Source organism: Clytia hemisphaerica, unplaced genomic scaffold, assembly GCF_902728285.1.
Source record: "Clytia hemisphaerica strain Z4C2 unplaced genomic scaffold, Clytia hemisphaerica genome assembly, whole genome shotgun sequence".
NCBI lineage: Eukaryota > Metazoa > Cnidaria > Hydrozoa > Leptothecata > Clytiidae > Clytia > Clytia hemisphaerica.
This window is the reverse complement of record NW_027103392.1, coordinates 238,024-254,225: the sequence shown is the minus strand read 5'-3', so window position 1 is coordinate 254,225 and position 16,202 is coordinate 238,024. Positions and strand designations below refer to the sequence as shown.

Genomic DNA, 16,202 nt, shown 5'->3' with positions numbered 1-16,202 from the left:
ATTGTGAGTGTTCGATTAGGTTCGATTAATTTTTTTAATCAAACTTTAATCGTTCGATGGAGTTTGATTAGTTTGATTGTTCGATTGGTTCGACAAGTTCGATTGATCGGGTCTGGACTAAAAAAAATTCTGCCAAGCGTGTGATGGTGATAATTGACAGAAAAGAGCAATTAGATATCCAAAAACATAGTTACCCTACAATACCTACTTCTCAGCTACCCTCAGAAATCAATAAAATCGATATTAATTCACTATTTATATGTCATAATTTCCAACTTTTTTCTGATTTTGATCTTTATTTTCGTCGCCATGTTGTCATGTGATTTATCATTTACATGTGACTCGGGCCTTATAATGTTTACATCTTTTCCGTCTAGATAGGGCTTAATTGAAAACGCGTTTTGCCGAATCTACATTTGGAAAACGCGTTTTTTGTTCAGGAAGCGCTCGCACTCGCAGGCAAGAAGATTCAACCAAGGCCAAAGAAAGCCAAGAGTGAGGAAATCAAAGAAAATCAACATCATTTTAATTTAAATCGAGAAGAAAAGCAACACAAGGGTATCGAAGACGATGATTTAGATTGAGAATTTAACCTTACAAATTCATAAGGAGCGTTTGTTACTCAACGTTGAATCAACAAAACAACTTTGTCTCGTCTGAGAAGCTGTCAAGCAAAAAAAAAGTTTTTTAAGCATATTGTTGTTTTCTCTTGACTATTATCACCCAAATGTCTACAATGGCAACATTTAAAGGCCCACAAGAGGTAAGAGCTACCTTTATCATGCAAGATTATGATTTTATAAAGCTCAATTCATGATGGAAAACTCATCAGTTTAGTGCTGTGTGTGGGTAGCATTAGCTAGCATCATGCTAAATGCTGCATTAGCATGTAGATTGTAGTTGCCCATTGTCACCCAAATGTCTAGAATGGAAACATTTAAAGGCCCACAAAAAGTGTGATCTACCTTTAACCTGCAAAGTTATGATTTTATAGCTAGGGTGCGCACTCGTCGGGATTTTTTGCGCGGAACGAGGAAGAATTTACAAAAATGAACTTCAATGCATTAGTACTTACCTTTAAATCATCCAAATCTGTTCATTCTTTTTTTTAAATCAATCAGGAATTCTCAGGGAAACAAGTAAAAAAAGCTGCATCCAGGTATCTATTTTCTTTCCAAAGATATTCATGTTTTTCGACATCAAGGTGAAAACGCGATTTAGCGCTGACCACGGCACAGGAAAATTCCTTACCCACATTGAGACAAATGGCTGTCGCTATTGAGCTGGTTCATCTTTTCAATCCCGGTTTTTTTAGTAAACCCAGGGTAAGATTAGGCTACAATCTATCACAAACTGCTTTATTTCAAAATCTACAGGCCGTACCTGGAATTTCGAAAAATAAGAAGAAATTGCAATTTTTTAACAAGATTGCAGATTTTTTCATTTAAGCACCATACACCATCTGAAAGCTGAGGATTTCAGCTTTCTAGTGGTAAAATTTGTTTTTAGCTATCATTTCCAGCTCATTAGCGATAAGCTAAAGTTTAACAGTCATCGGGCCGATTTTCAGACCGCACCAGCAAAACTCCCCACACCCAGCCACACGGAAGACTAGATTTCATCCGCCATTTTTGGCGCGATTTTGGTGCTTCCGAAAATTTATTTCTTGCTGGCGTGGTGTAAGGAGGCGATTCTTTGAAAAGGTGATTTTTTTGTGATCTGAAAATGGAATAACTTTAGGAACACTTAACCAATTCTAATAAATGATCCCTCATTTTTCTCATAAAGGTAAGGACTTTCAAATAAAATTAGTTTGGTTTCTAAAAATTGAGGGGAAAATTTTGGCCTGTCCACCCTATTATAGCCCAATTCATGATGGAAACTCATCAGCAGAGTACTACCGCCATATCATACATAGTCAAATCATAAACATTGGGCCATTCCAGCAGAATTTGTCTGTAACAGGGGGGGCGAACGACACAGGATTTCCAAAGGCAAAGGTTTTCACCAAAATTCAAAATTTCCAAGGTGAGAGAAGAAAATGTATAAATTTCCAAGGCAATTGAACTAAAAAAGACAAAATAGATATAGAGTGGAATTCCCGATGCATTTTGCAAAAGTACATAGATTTTCATCGGAATTTCCGACCACCACTGGAAAAGATAAATTATTTCCGAGGCTAGAAAAAATTAATAAATGCACGTCGTCCGACGGGGGTATACAAATATTTTCTGGAATGGCTCATTGACTTTTGGTAATATTATGTTGTTTTAGCTAGAGTACCCTGCCCAGTTGGCGACCGAAATTACGGGAAAGATGCACTGCAAAACTTCTAAAGGGATTCATGAAAAAATAACCTGGCGCTTTTTAATGAAAATTAACATTCTCAAAAACTATGAGAAACTGCCTAAAATTTAAGACATACAGTAGATGAAAAAATTTGAGCCAAGTCAACATTGAAAACTTATTTGAAGATCAACTTCCCAAGAAAAAGATCTACGGGGGAGACGGAACCCACCTAGATCGGCGCACTACCGAATAGGCTATTTCCCGGAAATTTTGCCGGACCTCAAACACTGACTCATTTACATGTGCGGAATCATTTTTACTTTAGCGTATATAGGGCCTTAAAAATCGAAGCGCTGTCTTGGGAATTGAATGACAAATTTTGGTTGGTTGATTTTGGCTGCTGCACGTTTTATTTTGTTTCAAACTTTCAAGTTTTAATTAATTGTCTTGCAAACTTGATTCTTGTACCGTAACTTGTTGCTGCAAATACATCCTGTAGATGACTGATGTTGTTTTTTCTGAAAGCTTGATTTTCTAGTGTAACTAACTGACTTAGCTGTGATAGATTATTTTGATGGAAGTTGTTGGAATGTTTACAAAGCTCTTGACAGAAAATAGTTTGTTTTATTGTCAATGATGACAGTGCCGTTATTAATTTTGTTAGATCTGACATATTTCATGTTTGTAAGTTGAAATTAACGCATAAATAATTAACACAAATTTGTTTTGCTTTTTCAAGGACACCACGGCTAGTTTTGATAAGGGGTGTTTTTATTAACACAAAATTTTTCAATAAAAAATGGCTAGTAATATTTGTGTAATAAGGTAATTCCCGAGGTAAGCGCTTCGATTTGTCAGACCTTGATTTACGCACTACCGGGTGCACCAAAAAAAAGTATACAACTTTGTCGAGATATTGTGAGCTTCAGGATTTATATTTTTTTGTTCATTCTTTTTTTATTGTATAGAGGATGCTCTAACTTGAATTTTGAGCTATTATACATTAAATTTGAAAAAGTAGTTCGAAAGTTACTTTTTTTTCCATGTCGAAATTTCAAAAAATCATTAAAAACAGCAATCACGCTATAAATAAGACAAAATGACAAAAACACAATTTCATTGTCTTTTTGATTCTTTTTTCTCCTATCTTATATTTTTGCCAACGGTTTGTCCATCTTATTTACACGTCATGAATATTTTCAAAACCAGCAAACTCAATGCAGACCCAAGTTCTTTGAGCAACTAGTTGAGGAATGGTGATTTTTTTTTAAATTTTCTCACGTAACACAGCACACCTCTCTTGGAGATTTCCAAAAAAAATTTTCAGCCTTACCAAAAATATTTATCCACATGGGAGTAGCTTGTCTTACCATATTCTTAAATTCCGTAACAAGTTTTGATGGACACAGTTGCATTTTTTGGTATTTTTTTGTGTAAAGAAGGTGAGTGCCAAGAGAAAAGTTTGCTCGCTGTTTTTAATGATTTTTTGAAATTTCGACATTAAAAAAAAGTCAGTTTTTTTTAAATAATTATTGAATTACTTTTTCAAACCTAATGTATTATATCTCAAAATTCAAGTTAGAGCATCCTCTATGTGATAAAAAAAGAATGAACAAAAAAATTAAATCCTGAAGCTCACAATATCTCGACAAAGTTGTATACTTTTTTTTGGTGCACCCGGTATATATATGCTGGCTAAATCGATCTAGCCAGCCAGGGTGCAGTATGTAGTGCTGACGAGTCCTAATAAGGACGAAATGCATATGCTGCTCTGCCACCCACATATCCTGAGTGAATATAGTTGGACAGAAATTCTTATTTCTTCACATATATATATACACATAATTCCACACATGTCAGTTATACTAGCGTCCTGCAAATCAAAGAATAATGCTGAGAAAGCCTATAATGTTTACTTGACTCTCTTTTTAATGAAATAACATTTTCATAAACTATGAGAAATTGCCCAAATTTTGAGCTGAAGAAGAAAAAATTTTAACCAAGCTAACCTTGAAAACTTATTTGAAGAACAATTTCCCAAGAAAAAGATCTAGGGGGGGGCCACCACCCCTCTCCTGTCTAACACTAGAATAGCACAACCCACAGTATGGCCCAAATTTTTTCAGGCCACTTGAATTTGAAAAGTCCTGAACTGGCCCAGGTATGTTCAGGCAAAAAAAGTTTTGATATTTTTGGCCAGAACATTTTGGCATCATTTTCGGGTATGTTCGGGCCATACTGTGCCTCCTAGAATAGTAGATAATTTTTCAAGGGTCTTAATAAGGGTATTTTAAAAGTAATAACACTAGTAGGGGGTCATTATTGGGTAATCCAGACAAAAGCTGAAAAAAAGCTTTTTTTCTTACAAGAGCTTTAAGGCGCTCAAAATATCAATTATGATTTGTTACTGATAAACAAAACGTCCAATCAATGTTTTCTGTGTCGAGTTTGAGTATTTTACATCGCTTTGAGACCAGGTTTTTGTATAGTTGTTTTGGGGAATGCAACGGTCTTTTGAATAACTAATTACTCCACAGCATTACCTAGAGCTGCCTAGAGACAAGATAATTTATCACATTTTTATTGGCTGAGAGAGAGAAAGTAATGTATGTAGAGTAATGAGTTATTCAAAAGACAGTCGCATTCACCAAAACATCTATTGACTGACAGTTAGTCACACTAGGAAATCAAGCTTTCAGAAAAAACAACATCAGTCATCTACAGGATGTATTTGCAACATCAAGGATGAGAGTTACCTGAATCAAGTTCGCAAGACACATAATTAAAAACTTGAAAGTTTGAAACAAAATAAAACGTGCAGCAGCCAAAATAACCAACCAAAATTTGTCATTCAATTCCCAAGACAGCGCTTCGATTTTTATACGCTTGTTTATATGCTAAAGTAAAAGCAATTCCGCACATGTAAATGGGTCAGTGTTTGAGGTCCGGCAAAATTTCCAAGAAATAGCCTATCCGGTAGTGCGCGGATCTAGGTGGGTTCCGCCTCCCCCGTAGATCTTTTTCTTGGGAAGTTGATCTTCAAATTAGTTCTCAAGGTTGGCTGATTTTCTCATCTATGGCTCAAATTTTAAGCAATTTCTCATAATTTTTGAGAATGTTAATTTCATCAAAAAGTGCCGGGTTATTTTTTCATGAATCCCTTTATAAGTTTTGCAGTGCATTTTTTTGCTTGAAAGTCAGCTAAACGATATAGCGCTTTTGCAGCATTAATCTTTGATACGCATTTTGGCGGGACGCTAGTGTGACTAACTGACTGAATGGTATTACCATAAATTTGTCTGATGTCAACATCCCTCTTTCAAATCTGACACCCTTCTTTAGAGATAGGAATACTAGGAAGATCTGAATCACTGATAGATAAAAGGTTGATTCATCTCTGATTACCAAGCAAAGGAATGTAGTTTCCATCAGCAAATCCAACTGACCTATTATTCCCAGCTATAAAGAAGGTTGTCAAAAATATGACGGATGTCAATATTAGACCAACCAACAGTGACTGGAGAAAATCTATAAATTGAGCGCCTTGTTGAAAAAAGTTCGGTTACTTTTGGTTGAAGTCATTGTTCATGCAAGAGGGTGTATAGGGAGGGATATGGCGAAGCTGTTGAGAGAAATGGTAAAAAAGTTTGGAATCGTTTTGGAATTTCAAGAATTTTGGTGGAAAAAAATCTGGAAATGCGCTTAACCAAACAGAATTTCTTCAACGTTGAAGTTTTTTTCTAAAACTGGAATATTTTCTTCTGATAATCCCTAGATTCTGGGAGAGTTGTCAGCATTTTTTCGTGTGGCAAGGTGTGATAGGAAAAAATCAGGAAGGTTTCAAAGTTTAAATGGTTCAAGAGCTGAAGCCAGGGGATCAGCAGTAGAAGAATTTTAAATAAAAGGCCATTCCAGAATTTGTCAGTTTATGGTTAGGAAAAGGGCAGGAAAATTATTCAGAAATGTGAAAATAAAGTTTATTTACTTTCTTTTCTAGTTGCCAGAAGCAGAACGCTTCAAACAGAAGTTCCCACAAGGAGCACCAAGGCAGTCTGATTTTCTAAGAAAACGCTTACAAGGCAAAGGAGGGGTAAGAAATCTGCTGCTGCTTGAAAAATTGAAGTTAGATTCATCTATGTTTTTAAGTTCAGGCGTATTTTCGTCGGTGATAAAAAAGGGAAAAAACAGGCTTAAAAGGTTTTGTTTTTAAATAAGAGTGATATCGTTTGCTTACTCATCAATTTTAATTCACAAGCTTTTTCACATTGGATTGACACGGATGTGCAGCAATATTGGTCAGAAAATGGAAAAGAAAAGCATTTTTTTTGCTTATATCAGCACAATTTAACAATAGAAAGACACTGTCCTTATATGAAATATGTGTCTGATATGAAACAGGAATACTTATGTCAAAATGAAACCTTTAAAGATAATCATGATTGTAAAACTAGTTTGGAATCTAGTAAGAAAATTTGAGTCTGTGAGTCTCACGCTCATAGTTGGCTCAAAACTAAGAATTACCTTTTCTCTACACATCTCTAACTGATATATTTGGGAGGGAATCAAAATAAGGTATTTTATAGTCCTTTTCGAAGAACTGGGTTTGTAATATTTATTGTGTTATCTTTTCCAGGCAAAGTATTTTGATTCTGGGGATTACAACATGGCCAAGAGCACTCATGGTAGGAATGTTCCAACTGGGAAAGCCATTCCAACACCTGAAAATTTACCTCAAAGGAAAATCTCCTCTACCAAACAGAGTAATCTGATAGAAGGCGGCACGAGTCCCCCGCAGAGCGCTCTACCAGAGGAGAAAGCTGTGACTGAAGGTGAGCAGCATAAATCAAAACAACATATCACTGAACAAGAATAATGTTTATATTATACCCCCAATTAATATTTTTAGCCAGAAAAGTTGTAGTCACTTGACTTGAACTTATTAAGTTTATTAGGAATGGATCCATTTTTATTTTGTTCCATTTCTCACCTTAACACTGTACATAGCTCATATCTGTAGATAGGAATTTGATCTTCATTGTTGGGTCAAGCTTCTGAATTCCTTTCTGAAGCTTCTTCTAGACCTATGATTGGGCTATAGTTTTACCTACTTTTTAAAAAACACTTTCCTCTGATACCCCCCACCGTCAATATTTTGTTAAAGGGCTTCTTTCCTTACGATTTTATCTCTGTTGATGTGAAAACAACCTTTTTTTTACACAATCATAAGCAATTTAAATCTACCTTGATATGCCAAATCCTTGCCCCTTGCCCCTTCCCCCTCACGCTCTATATTATTCCATATCACGTATAAATGAACTCTGGTTATGCCCATATTGTTTCTGTAGACTACACCTGTTATCATCGTTTTATGTAGTAACTTTTTTGTTTATGTTTTATTTTTTTGGTAAAACCGAAAAGTACTATTTTTGTTCGCCATTTATTTTGACACTATCAAAAGCTACACTTATTTGTTCAGTCCAAGATCTCGGCTTTTTCAAACAAAGGTTGATTCTGAGAATGGTATTGGATTTAGTCTTGACCATTTTCTTTTTAATGACAATGAGATATTTTGATATTATTTCAACAGTTTTTTGAATCAGTATCTTTTCATCTTTAAATGTCAGGAATTATTGGAAGTGGTAAATTATTATACTGGGTGCGCCATAAAAAAATTGACGTTTTCGAGCACATCTGGACGTAACTTTTTTATTCAATTGAGTATAACTTTTGATCTAATGAATCGAATTTAATAAATGACCCATCAAAATTTAAGTCCATCTTTCTTCTTTCCGAAGGAATAGGAATGGTTCCTTTAAAATTTTAGATCTCGAGAAAATCAGTTTTATATAACGAGAGAAATCTTTTTGTGGCGCACCCGGTATATAAACCCCTCTTCAAAAAATGTCTTGTTTCTTGAAGAAAACTCAAATTTTGTTTAATTATATTTGTTGCTATAAGGTTTTTTTATAATAAATCCTTGAATATGTGTTGTTATAAAATTTAAAGAAAAATCAAGAATCTTTAAAGTTAAAAACCAATATATTTCTTTATCTGCTGGTCTGTGGTCTATGGAACTCAAATTAATTTGATATGAATTTTGATAAGCTATAATTTATATGTCTGGAAAAGAGTCCAGTTGTAAAAAAAGGCTTTTGAAAACCTCTATTTCATCAACATGTTGTTTATCGACCGTTTTACTGTTTTTCGATTAACGTTTTGATAAAACTTTTTTCTTTTAAGCTAGAAACTATTTTTTTCGAAAAGTCTTATTGTGGATATCTAAAACAAAAATCACCTGAGATAATAAAGATTATTTTCGGTCCCATCTTTGTTCTTATTTGCCAAAAGATATCAATATCAATTTCCTTTTCAAGTACAATCATGGTAGACCAGCGTCCGAGGATCAGAAAAGGTCTTAAAAATGGTTTTCTTAGATCAGGATAAATTTTTGACATTATGCTCCTAATAGGGTGTAGAATTGACAAAAAAAATTTTCCGTTCGAATCTTCTGCAGTTTTCGAGTGAATCGATTTTTAGTTAATCGATAGAACTTATCAAGGGTTTACTGTGACACAATTCACTACCTCGGACGCTGGTCTATGGTGTCATTTCCAGATTTTAACTCGTTTTTTTTTCCTTCTTTTAAAATTTCGAGTTATTTTCCTTCCTTTGAATTTTCGAGTTATTTCGGAAAAAATTTTTAATTTGAATTCCCGAGTCATTATAAACTGGGAAATCCTGGCTTCCTCTAAGTTGCCAAGTTATTTTTTCTTCCAGTACTTCTTACACGGAAAAAATCGAGGAAAATCCGAAATTTTATGAATTTTTGTGGAATATTTAACTTCTTCAATTTTTTTTTCGATTTTTATATACGTAAAAAATGAAAAAAGATTGGAAAGAGAACTACAAACTTTTGAAACCTGTCGTAAAAACAGTGCAAAAGAACGTTTAGACAAAATTTCATTATTTTTTTCTCACTTTTTTTTCCATCCAATTAACCAACTAAACTAAAAACGCAAAAATCACGATAACAGACACCCTTGTCTCAAATATATGAGATATTATTGGGATCAGGTGACGTTAGCGTGGTCGGTGTCGTTTAAGTGAACTAGTATATTTTACAAGTTCACTTAAGCGACACCACCCAAAATGATCGTACCGAACTGACGATGGCACATTTCAGAAAGTGGGCCACCGTTTAAGATATAATTTACTGACCAGCCAGAATTCACTAGTTCACTTAAGCGACACCAACTAGTTCACTTAAGCGACACCCGCTAGTTCACTTAAGCGACACTCACTAGTTCACTTAAGAGACACCCGCTAGTTCACTTAAGCGACACCCACTAGTTCACTTAAGCGACACCTACTAGTTCACTTAAGCGACACCTACTAGTTCACTTAAGCGACACCTACTAGTTCACTTAAGCGACACCAAACTTTACAAGTTCACTTAAGCGACACCCGCTAGTTCACTTAAGCGACACCTACTGGTTCACTTAAGCGACACCTTCTAGTTCACTTAAGCGACGCCAAACCTTACAAGTTCATTTAAGCGACACCCGCTAGTTCACTTAAGCGACACCCACTAGTTCACTTAAGCGACACCAAACCTTACAAATTCACTTTGCTGGCTTGGATGATCTGCTGGCTTACCCAAGCCTCGCAGCAAGTTTAGCTAGTTCCGGACCATCGCGCTGTATTCATAGCGGCTATATCGTCCAGGGTAGGTCGAATTCTTTGCGAATTTCACGTCACTGAGATGCTTTTACAAGGGAGTTTTGTACAAGCATAAAGTCAATAAAATCAAATGCAATGCAATGCTTCGCCGCCAAGAAAAGTAGGTAAATCGTAATTACCATTCACACCTATCAAATATAAATGAAATTGAAAATGACGTCATTACGAAAATAAAAATTAGTACCTTAGAGGTGGATCCTTATCTTGAGCTCGAGATTTCGTTGATATAGCATTATATTTTGGCTTTTTGCTATAGCATAATTTTGCTGGCTCAGCAAAAAAGGACATTTTTGCTTATTAGGACAAAATGAGAAAAGGTATTTAAGCTTATTTGCCACTGTTTTTGTCTAAGAAAATCCAATTTCGCGAAAACTAATTCCTATGAAATAAGTCAATTTTAATGATTTGCAAAATTAAATTCCATCAAAACACGCATATTTTTACGAATGTCCTGATTCGCGAAATATTTGGACGCGATTAACTACATTAAAGTAGCTTACATCCACTCCAATTCACGCTGAAACTCTAAAGATAGAGGCCGGTATCCCATCGGAGAGGAAATGATAGTCGGTCAATCCAAACCTTTCAGGTTTTTAAACTCTTTCTAACAGTCAAAGCTTTAGCTTGTGGGAAAGGAATTCTACATCAGGTGCCAGATACCTTATCGGTAGAAAATATGTCTGCAAAAAAATTCCTCTTTTTGCCGAAGAATATTTTTCCCGGTGAATTTTTTACCGATAAGATATTGAGAAACGTTAGGTTTCCAGAGGAATGGAAAACGGTAAAACGCCAATAAATAAATTGAATCATCATTGTGGTCATAAATGTTTCCCTCGGCTCCTGTCGGGTATTTTTTTGTCTTAAATGGTACTGAAACCGTATTCAACAACCACGCATTCGGTATTCAGCAAAAATGTTGGGGGGCCTCTTAGTTTCATGTAAAAAAAATCGTATAGAGGATAAGCTTCGTCATCGTTTCGTTGTCGTTTCGTTGTCTTTCCCTTTTGATGGGTACGGTGAAGGAGAAGCTGAATCAAAATTTTGGTTACCGCCAACCCCAACCTTACATGTGTGGTTGCAGGCAGCCCTTATAAATAGAAAATATTTGTATTGACGGGGACAATCTTACCCCAAAACTTATACTTTATAAGAGGCTAGCCAATAATCAAGGCCAAAACCTGAGCACTGTGTCTCCGATCTTTCTTGGCTAAAACCCCCTTCAAAATATTATGCAAATTAGAAGTTAAATTAGTAATTTAACGCCCCTTACTACAAAAAGTTTGGGTCGAAACTTTGTCAAAATCCTCTTTTTAGGCTAAAGACTTTGTGAAGTAAAAAAGGGCACCAAAATTAGTAAAAAGGCCTCTATCTTTATCTTTTTGTACTTTTAATCGCCAAAAATTTGGAAATAAATGCTAAAATACTTAACGGATACATGTATTAAATTTTTTGTGCCAAAAACATCATCAGACAAGAAAAATCAAACAAAAAGCCTAAAATGACACATAATTTTAAGTTGATATCTTTCGATATCTTTCTAACATCATTCTGAAAAGAGCTAAGATTGACATATATTAGACTTGAGTGTCTTGGCTTCACTGTGGGGTATGAAAATCTTTTAGAGGCTCGTGATGGATCGGTGGTTTTATTGAGGTTAAAGTTTGAAAATTTCTGGTGTCAACATTCAATTTTTCATACATAGCATGTTTTTAGTATCTTTCTCGCAACTTGAAACGTCATAACGACATATAATTAGCAATTATTTTGATGCGTTCGCCTCTCTAAGGAAAACTTAATTTTTATTTGGGAATTGAAATGACTGTACTCAGATGAAAAAATGAACAATAATGTCATTACTGCGGACAAAGCTAGAACATGAGAAATCAATGAAAATCTTGCTCGTTGTTTATCCAGTGTCTATAATAAATACATTCAGCTTAGATTTGAAAAGGAAAGCGGGGCGATAAGTCCGTACTAGCCCCGCTTTTTTTGTAATCGCCCTGATATGAACGAGGATTTCAATTACCTAATCGACCTTTTTTACGCCGGCCCTTTGGCGTTATTTTTGGACCGGCATAAAAAGGGCCAAGATATTTTGCAATTTTTACCTAAAATCGGCGTTAACGTTTGATCATTATTTCTCAATTTGAAGGGTTTTAGGTGTGATTTAAAGACGAAAATTATCCATTGTTTTACTCCATACCGTATCACTTCGAATAAACGCCCAGGGCGTTTATTAAATTTTTTGGCTTTTAGGAGGGGCGTTTATTCCAGGGGGTGTTTAAAAGAATGGGGCGTTTATTAAGTAATTTGTATCCAAGGCCATTTTGTTAAAGTAAATTGGGAGCTTTTTTGCCTTTTTTATCTTCTGTTAGTACAATAATGTTCTTTCAGAGATGTAGAACTGGTGTCAAAATTACTTTAAACACTAAAAGAATACAATCTTTAACACTGTATCTAAGTTTTTCTCCTTACGAGACTTAATTACAGGTGATTGTTTCAAACGCCCCTCCCAGAGAGGGAAGGCGTTTATTCAAAGGGGACGTTTATTTGAGGGCGCGTATATTAAAAACTTTTCCCTTAAAGAGGGGCGTTTTTTGGAGGGACATTAAAAAGAAGGGGGCGTTTATTCGAATTAATGCGGTATCGGATATCCGCGGTATCTAAAACTTCACAAAAATCAGTGATTTTCAATGGAAGGATATCCCAATGGAATTTTTCTCAACTTCAGTTGAGCTAGAATCTTAGAATGTTTGTGAGTTTGTGAGTTTGTTTGTTTACAGACTTTGGGGCAGCGTAGAGAGCGGAATAATTGGTTTAAGGAGCTGAAATTTTGCACACGCCCTCCTTATGTTAAAACTTAGGGGTAATTTTTTTAATTTTTTTAATTTCGCTTTTTTTCGGGAGTTATCCCCATTTTACCGGGATTTTGCGCTTAACGTCATAAAAGTCAAATATTTTTTTTATTTTTTTTAGATTCATTGACGTAAATGAATTTATTGACGTCAAATATCATTTTTTAACTTTTGAAGTGTCAATGCCTTAAATTTTTTTTTCTTGAATTTTTGCAATTTAGATATTTCATTCCGATTTTGTTTATTCCTGAAATTGCCTACGACTGAGCCTTCTCTAATTCTGCTAAGTATTCAACTATCTGGGTTTATAATCGAGCCTTCCCTTTCCTGTGAACGATCGCCACGTAGGCTTATCAACCAAAGTTTACAATTTAGCCCTGCCTTATTCCGAGTAACCATCCCTTTTGGATTACAATTTTAAGCCTTCCCTAGTCCTGATTACTCATCACCCTATGGGTTAACAACTTAGCTTTCTCATTATTCCAATCACCATTCACCACGGGTTTACAATCGGCCTTCTCTTATCCCTAGTACCCATTGCCCTTTTAAAAAAAGTGTTTACAATTGGGCCTTTCACTTTCACACGTATACTTAAGTTGAGCCCAGTGTCTTAGCACGTTACAGTATATACCATTATTTACTAATTTGAAGCATGTATAGCGGTTTTTACAAATTTTGGCGTTATTAACGGCCCTAATTGGCGTAAGCCCAAATTGTGGCGTAAAAGGGGCTAGCATTAAATTAGGGCCGGCGTAAAAAGAGCCAATAAGGTAGTTGAAAAGTATCGTACGATATCTTTGGAGCATTTTTATTGGTAAAATATCGCACGAAATTTTTAAGCCAATCAAAATAAGAGTGAACGGAATGTTTTTTATAATTTGGAATGTTTTAATAATTTCCGAAAAAAATAAGGAACAGAAAAGGAAAAAAATCAAACTACAGAAGAAAATAGAGGAGACCATACGTGACCATATAATAATTTTCCCTAAGATAAGAAAGTCCAATATGTTTTCAATGCCGAGTCCAATGCAATGTCATCTTTTTGGAAACAGATGTCTGTTTCCCAATTTATCATGTCATCCCCCTAGAAATATTGATCTGTTTCTCTTTAATGACGTCTCAGCTGGAGCGGGGAAACAGATTTAAGATTTAAACAGTTTTAAGGAAAAGGTCTTTCCTAGATAACCGGATCTGTTTCCCAATTTTTCGAAAAAAAGCTCTCTCCTGGAAGAGGGAAACAGATATTTCGGGGAAATGGGCTCGTTGGCTGCTTCTGGAATTACATGGTATTCTCGGGTAATCTTCGTTTCATGAACATTTCAAATTAGTATTTATATACAGTAATATTTTGAAATGTTTTCAATGAGCCTCGGGGCTATTAATACCGAATAACCTTCTAAATCATATTATTACTAATATTTACCTCTATCAAACGTATTGCCCACGCAAGCGCGGTCAATATTTTACGGTATTGCCCTCATAAATAGTTAGTATAGGATTAGTATAGAAAATGGCTCTTCTTACTATTATAACAATAGCGTTCAGTTTGAGGTCGTTGTTATTATTTTCTGCCCGCGTAGTTTGATTATTCGCCCGATAGTGCCATTTGGGCCCGACGCGAAGCGGAGGGCGTAAATGGCACTAGAGGGCTAATAATCAAATTGCAACAGCAGAATTAATGACAACAAACGAACGAAAACTAAACGCTATTGTTATTATTATCCATATCGGACATTCAAACAATGTTTTTTTCTAGCGTCAACCAACTCTTTTCGCTTCAATGCATATACCCGGGCCGTTAATGATACTTTAGCCCTCTGAAGCCTGGCGCTTTAGTTTCCTCAGCGCGGGTATGACAATTTGAGTCACAAAACCTCTTAATACCGCCCGCCGATTGAACCTTTAATGGCTTACTTAATGACCGGCCATATGGTTAATAATATACAATAATGACCGGTTACTGAGAGTTATACTGAGAAATGTTGTCCGAGGTCGTTGCGTTGACCGAGGACAATATTTCTCAGTATAGCTAAAAAAAAAACCAGTCATTTTTGTATTTGTTAGCCTTTTCTTTCAGCTTCGGTTGATTTTTCGCACTGTTTTACTGTAGGGGAAAATAACGAAAGCAAGAAAACAAAAAAAATTGAAAATAGTTTTGATTTCTAACGTCAAAAATTAAAAATGAACGAATGATTTCAACGCAGTGTTCATTTTCCTTTGAAAAAACTGACGTCACTGACGGACAACCTCGTGCAGTGTATAGGCCTGTAGTCAAGCGAAATTGGACGTAAAAGTCATGTAAGACCGCGTCAAAATACAAACCGGTTAACAATAGAAAGAATTGACTTGATAATGTCTTCTTTTGAACAGCCAAATTGACGTCAAAAATGCTAATCAACAATATCTTGACCTCAAGTTAAGAATCCACCTCTAAAGGTACTCATTTTTATTTTCGTAATGACGTCATTTTTAATTTCAAGCTTTAGAGTTGATAGGTGTTAATGGTAATATAACAAAAGTTATAGCCGCAAAAGACGACCACCTTAGTTTAGTCTCTTCGTAAGTCTCTCTTCGCTTCAATGCAACGACCCGAGCGGGCCGCAAATGACGTTATTGCCCTATAACCCGAACGGTTGATGATATTTCAGCCATCTGAAGCCTGGCGCCTCATTTTCCTCACCACAGGTATGACTATGAGTCAGAAAACCTTTCAATACTGCCCACCGATAGAATCTTTCATGGCTTACTTAATGACCGTTATATGGATAATAATTACGATTTACCTACTTTTTCCTGGCGGTGAAGCATTGCATTGCATTTGATTTTATTGACGTTATGTTTGTACAAAACTCCCTTGTAACAACATCTCAAACAGCATCTCAGTGATATGAGATTTGGGTGCAACTGTGCAACTGCAAGCCCGCCAGAGAAATCAATCTATCCTGGACGATATAGCCGCTATGAATACGGCGCGATGGTCCGGAACTAGGTAAACTTGCTGCGAGGCTTGGGTAAGCCAGCAGATCATCCAAGCCAGCAAAGTGAACTTGTAAAGTTTGGCGTCGCTTAAGTGAACTAGCGGGTGTCGCTTTAGTAGGTGTCGCTTAAGTGAACTAGTAGGTGTCGCTTAAGTGAACTAGTAGGTGTCGCTTAAGTGAACTAGTAGGTGTCGCTTAAGTGAACTAGTAGGTGTCGCTTAAGTGAACTAGTAGGTGTCGCTTAAGTGAACTAGTAGGTGTCGCTTAAGTGAACTAGTGGGTGTCGCTTAAGTGAACTAGTGGGTGTCGCTTAAGTGAACTAGCGGGTGTCGCTTAAGTG

General features: G+C 35.8%; 1 protein-coding gene across 1 annotated transcript; it reads left to right on the top strand.

Moving 5' to 3' along the window:
• The first annotated feature begins 441 nt into the window (after window positions 1-441).
• LOC136824855 (cAMP-regulated phosphoprotein 19-like) lies at window positions 442-8,327 on the top strand. The gene is made up of 3 exons (XM_067080833.1): window positions 442-763; window positions 6,287-6,379; window positions 6,923-8,327. The coding sequence occupies exons 1-3, from the start codon at window positions 728-730 to the stop codon at window positions 7,160-7,162; spliced, it is 369 nt and encodes a 122-aa protein (XP_066936934.1). The 5' UTR covers window positions 442-727; the 3' UTR covers window positions 7,163-8,327.
• The last annotated feature ends 7,875 nt before the right edge of the window (window positions 8,328-16,202 follow it).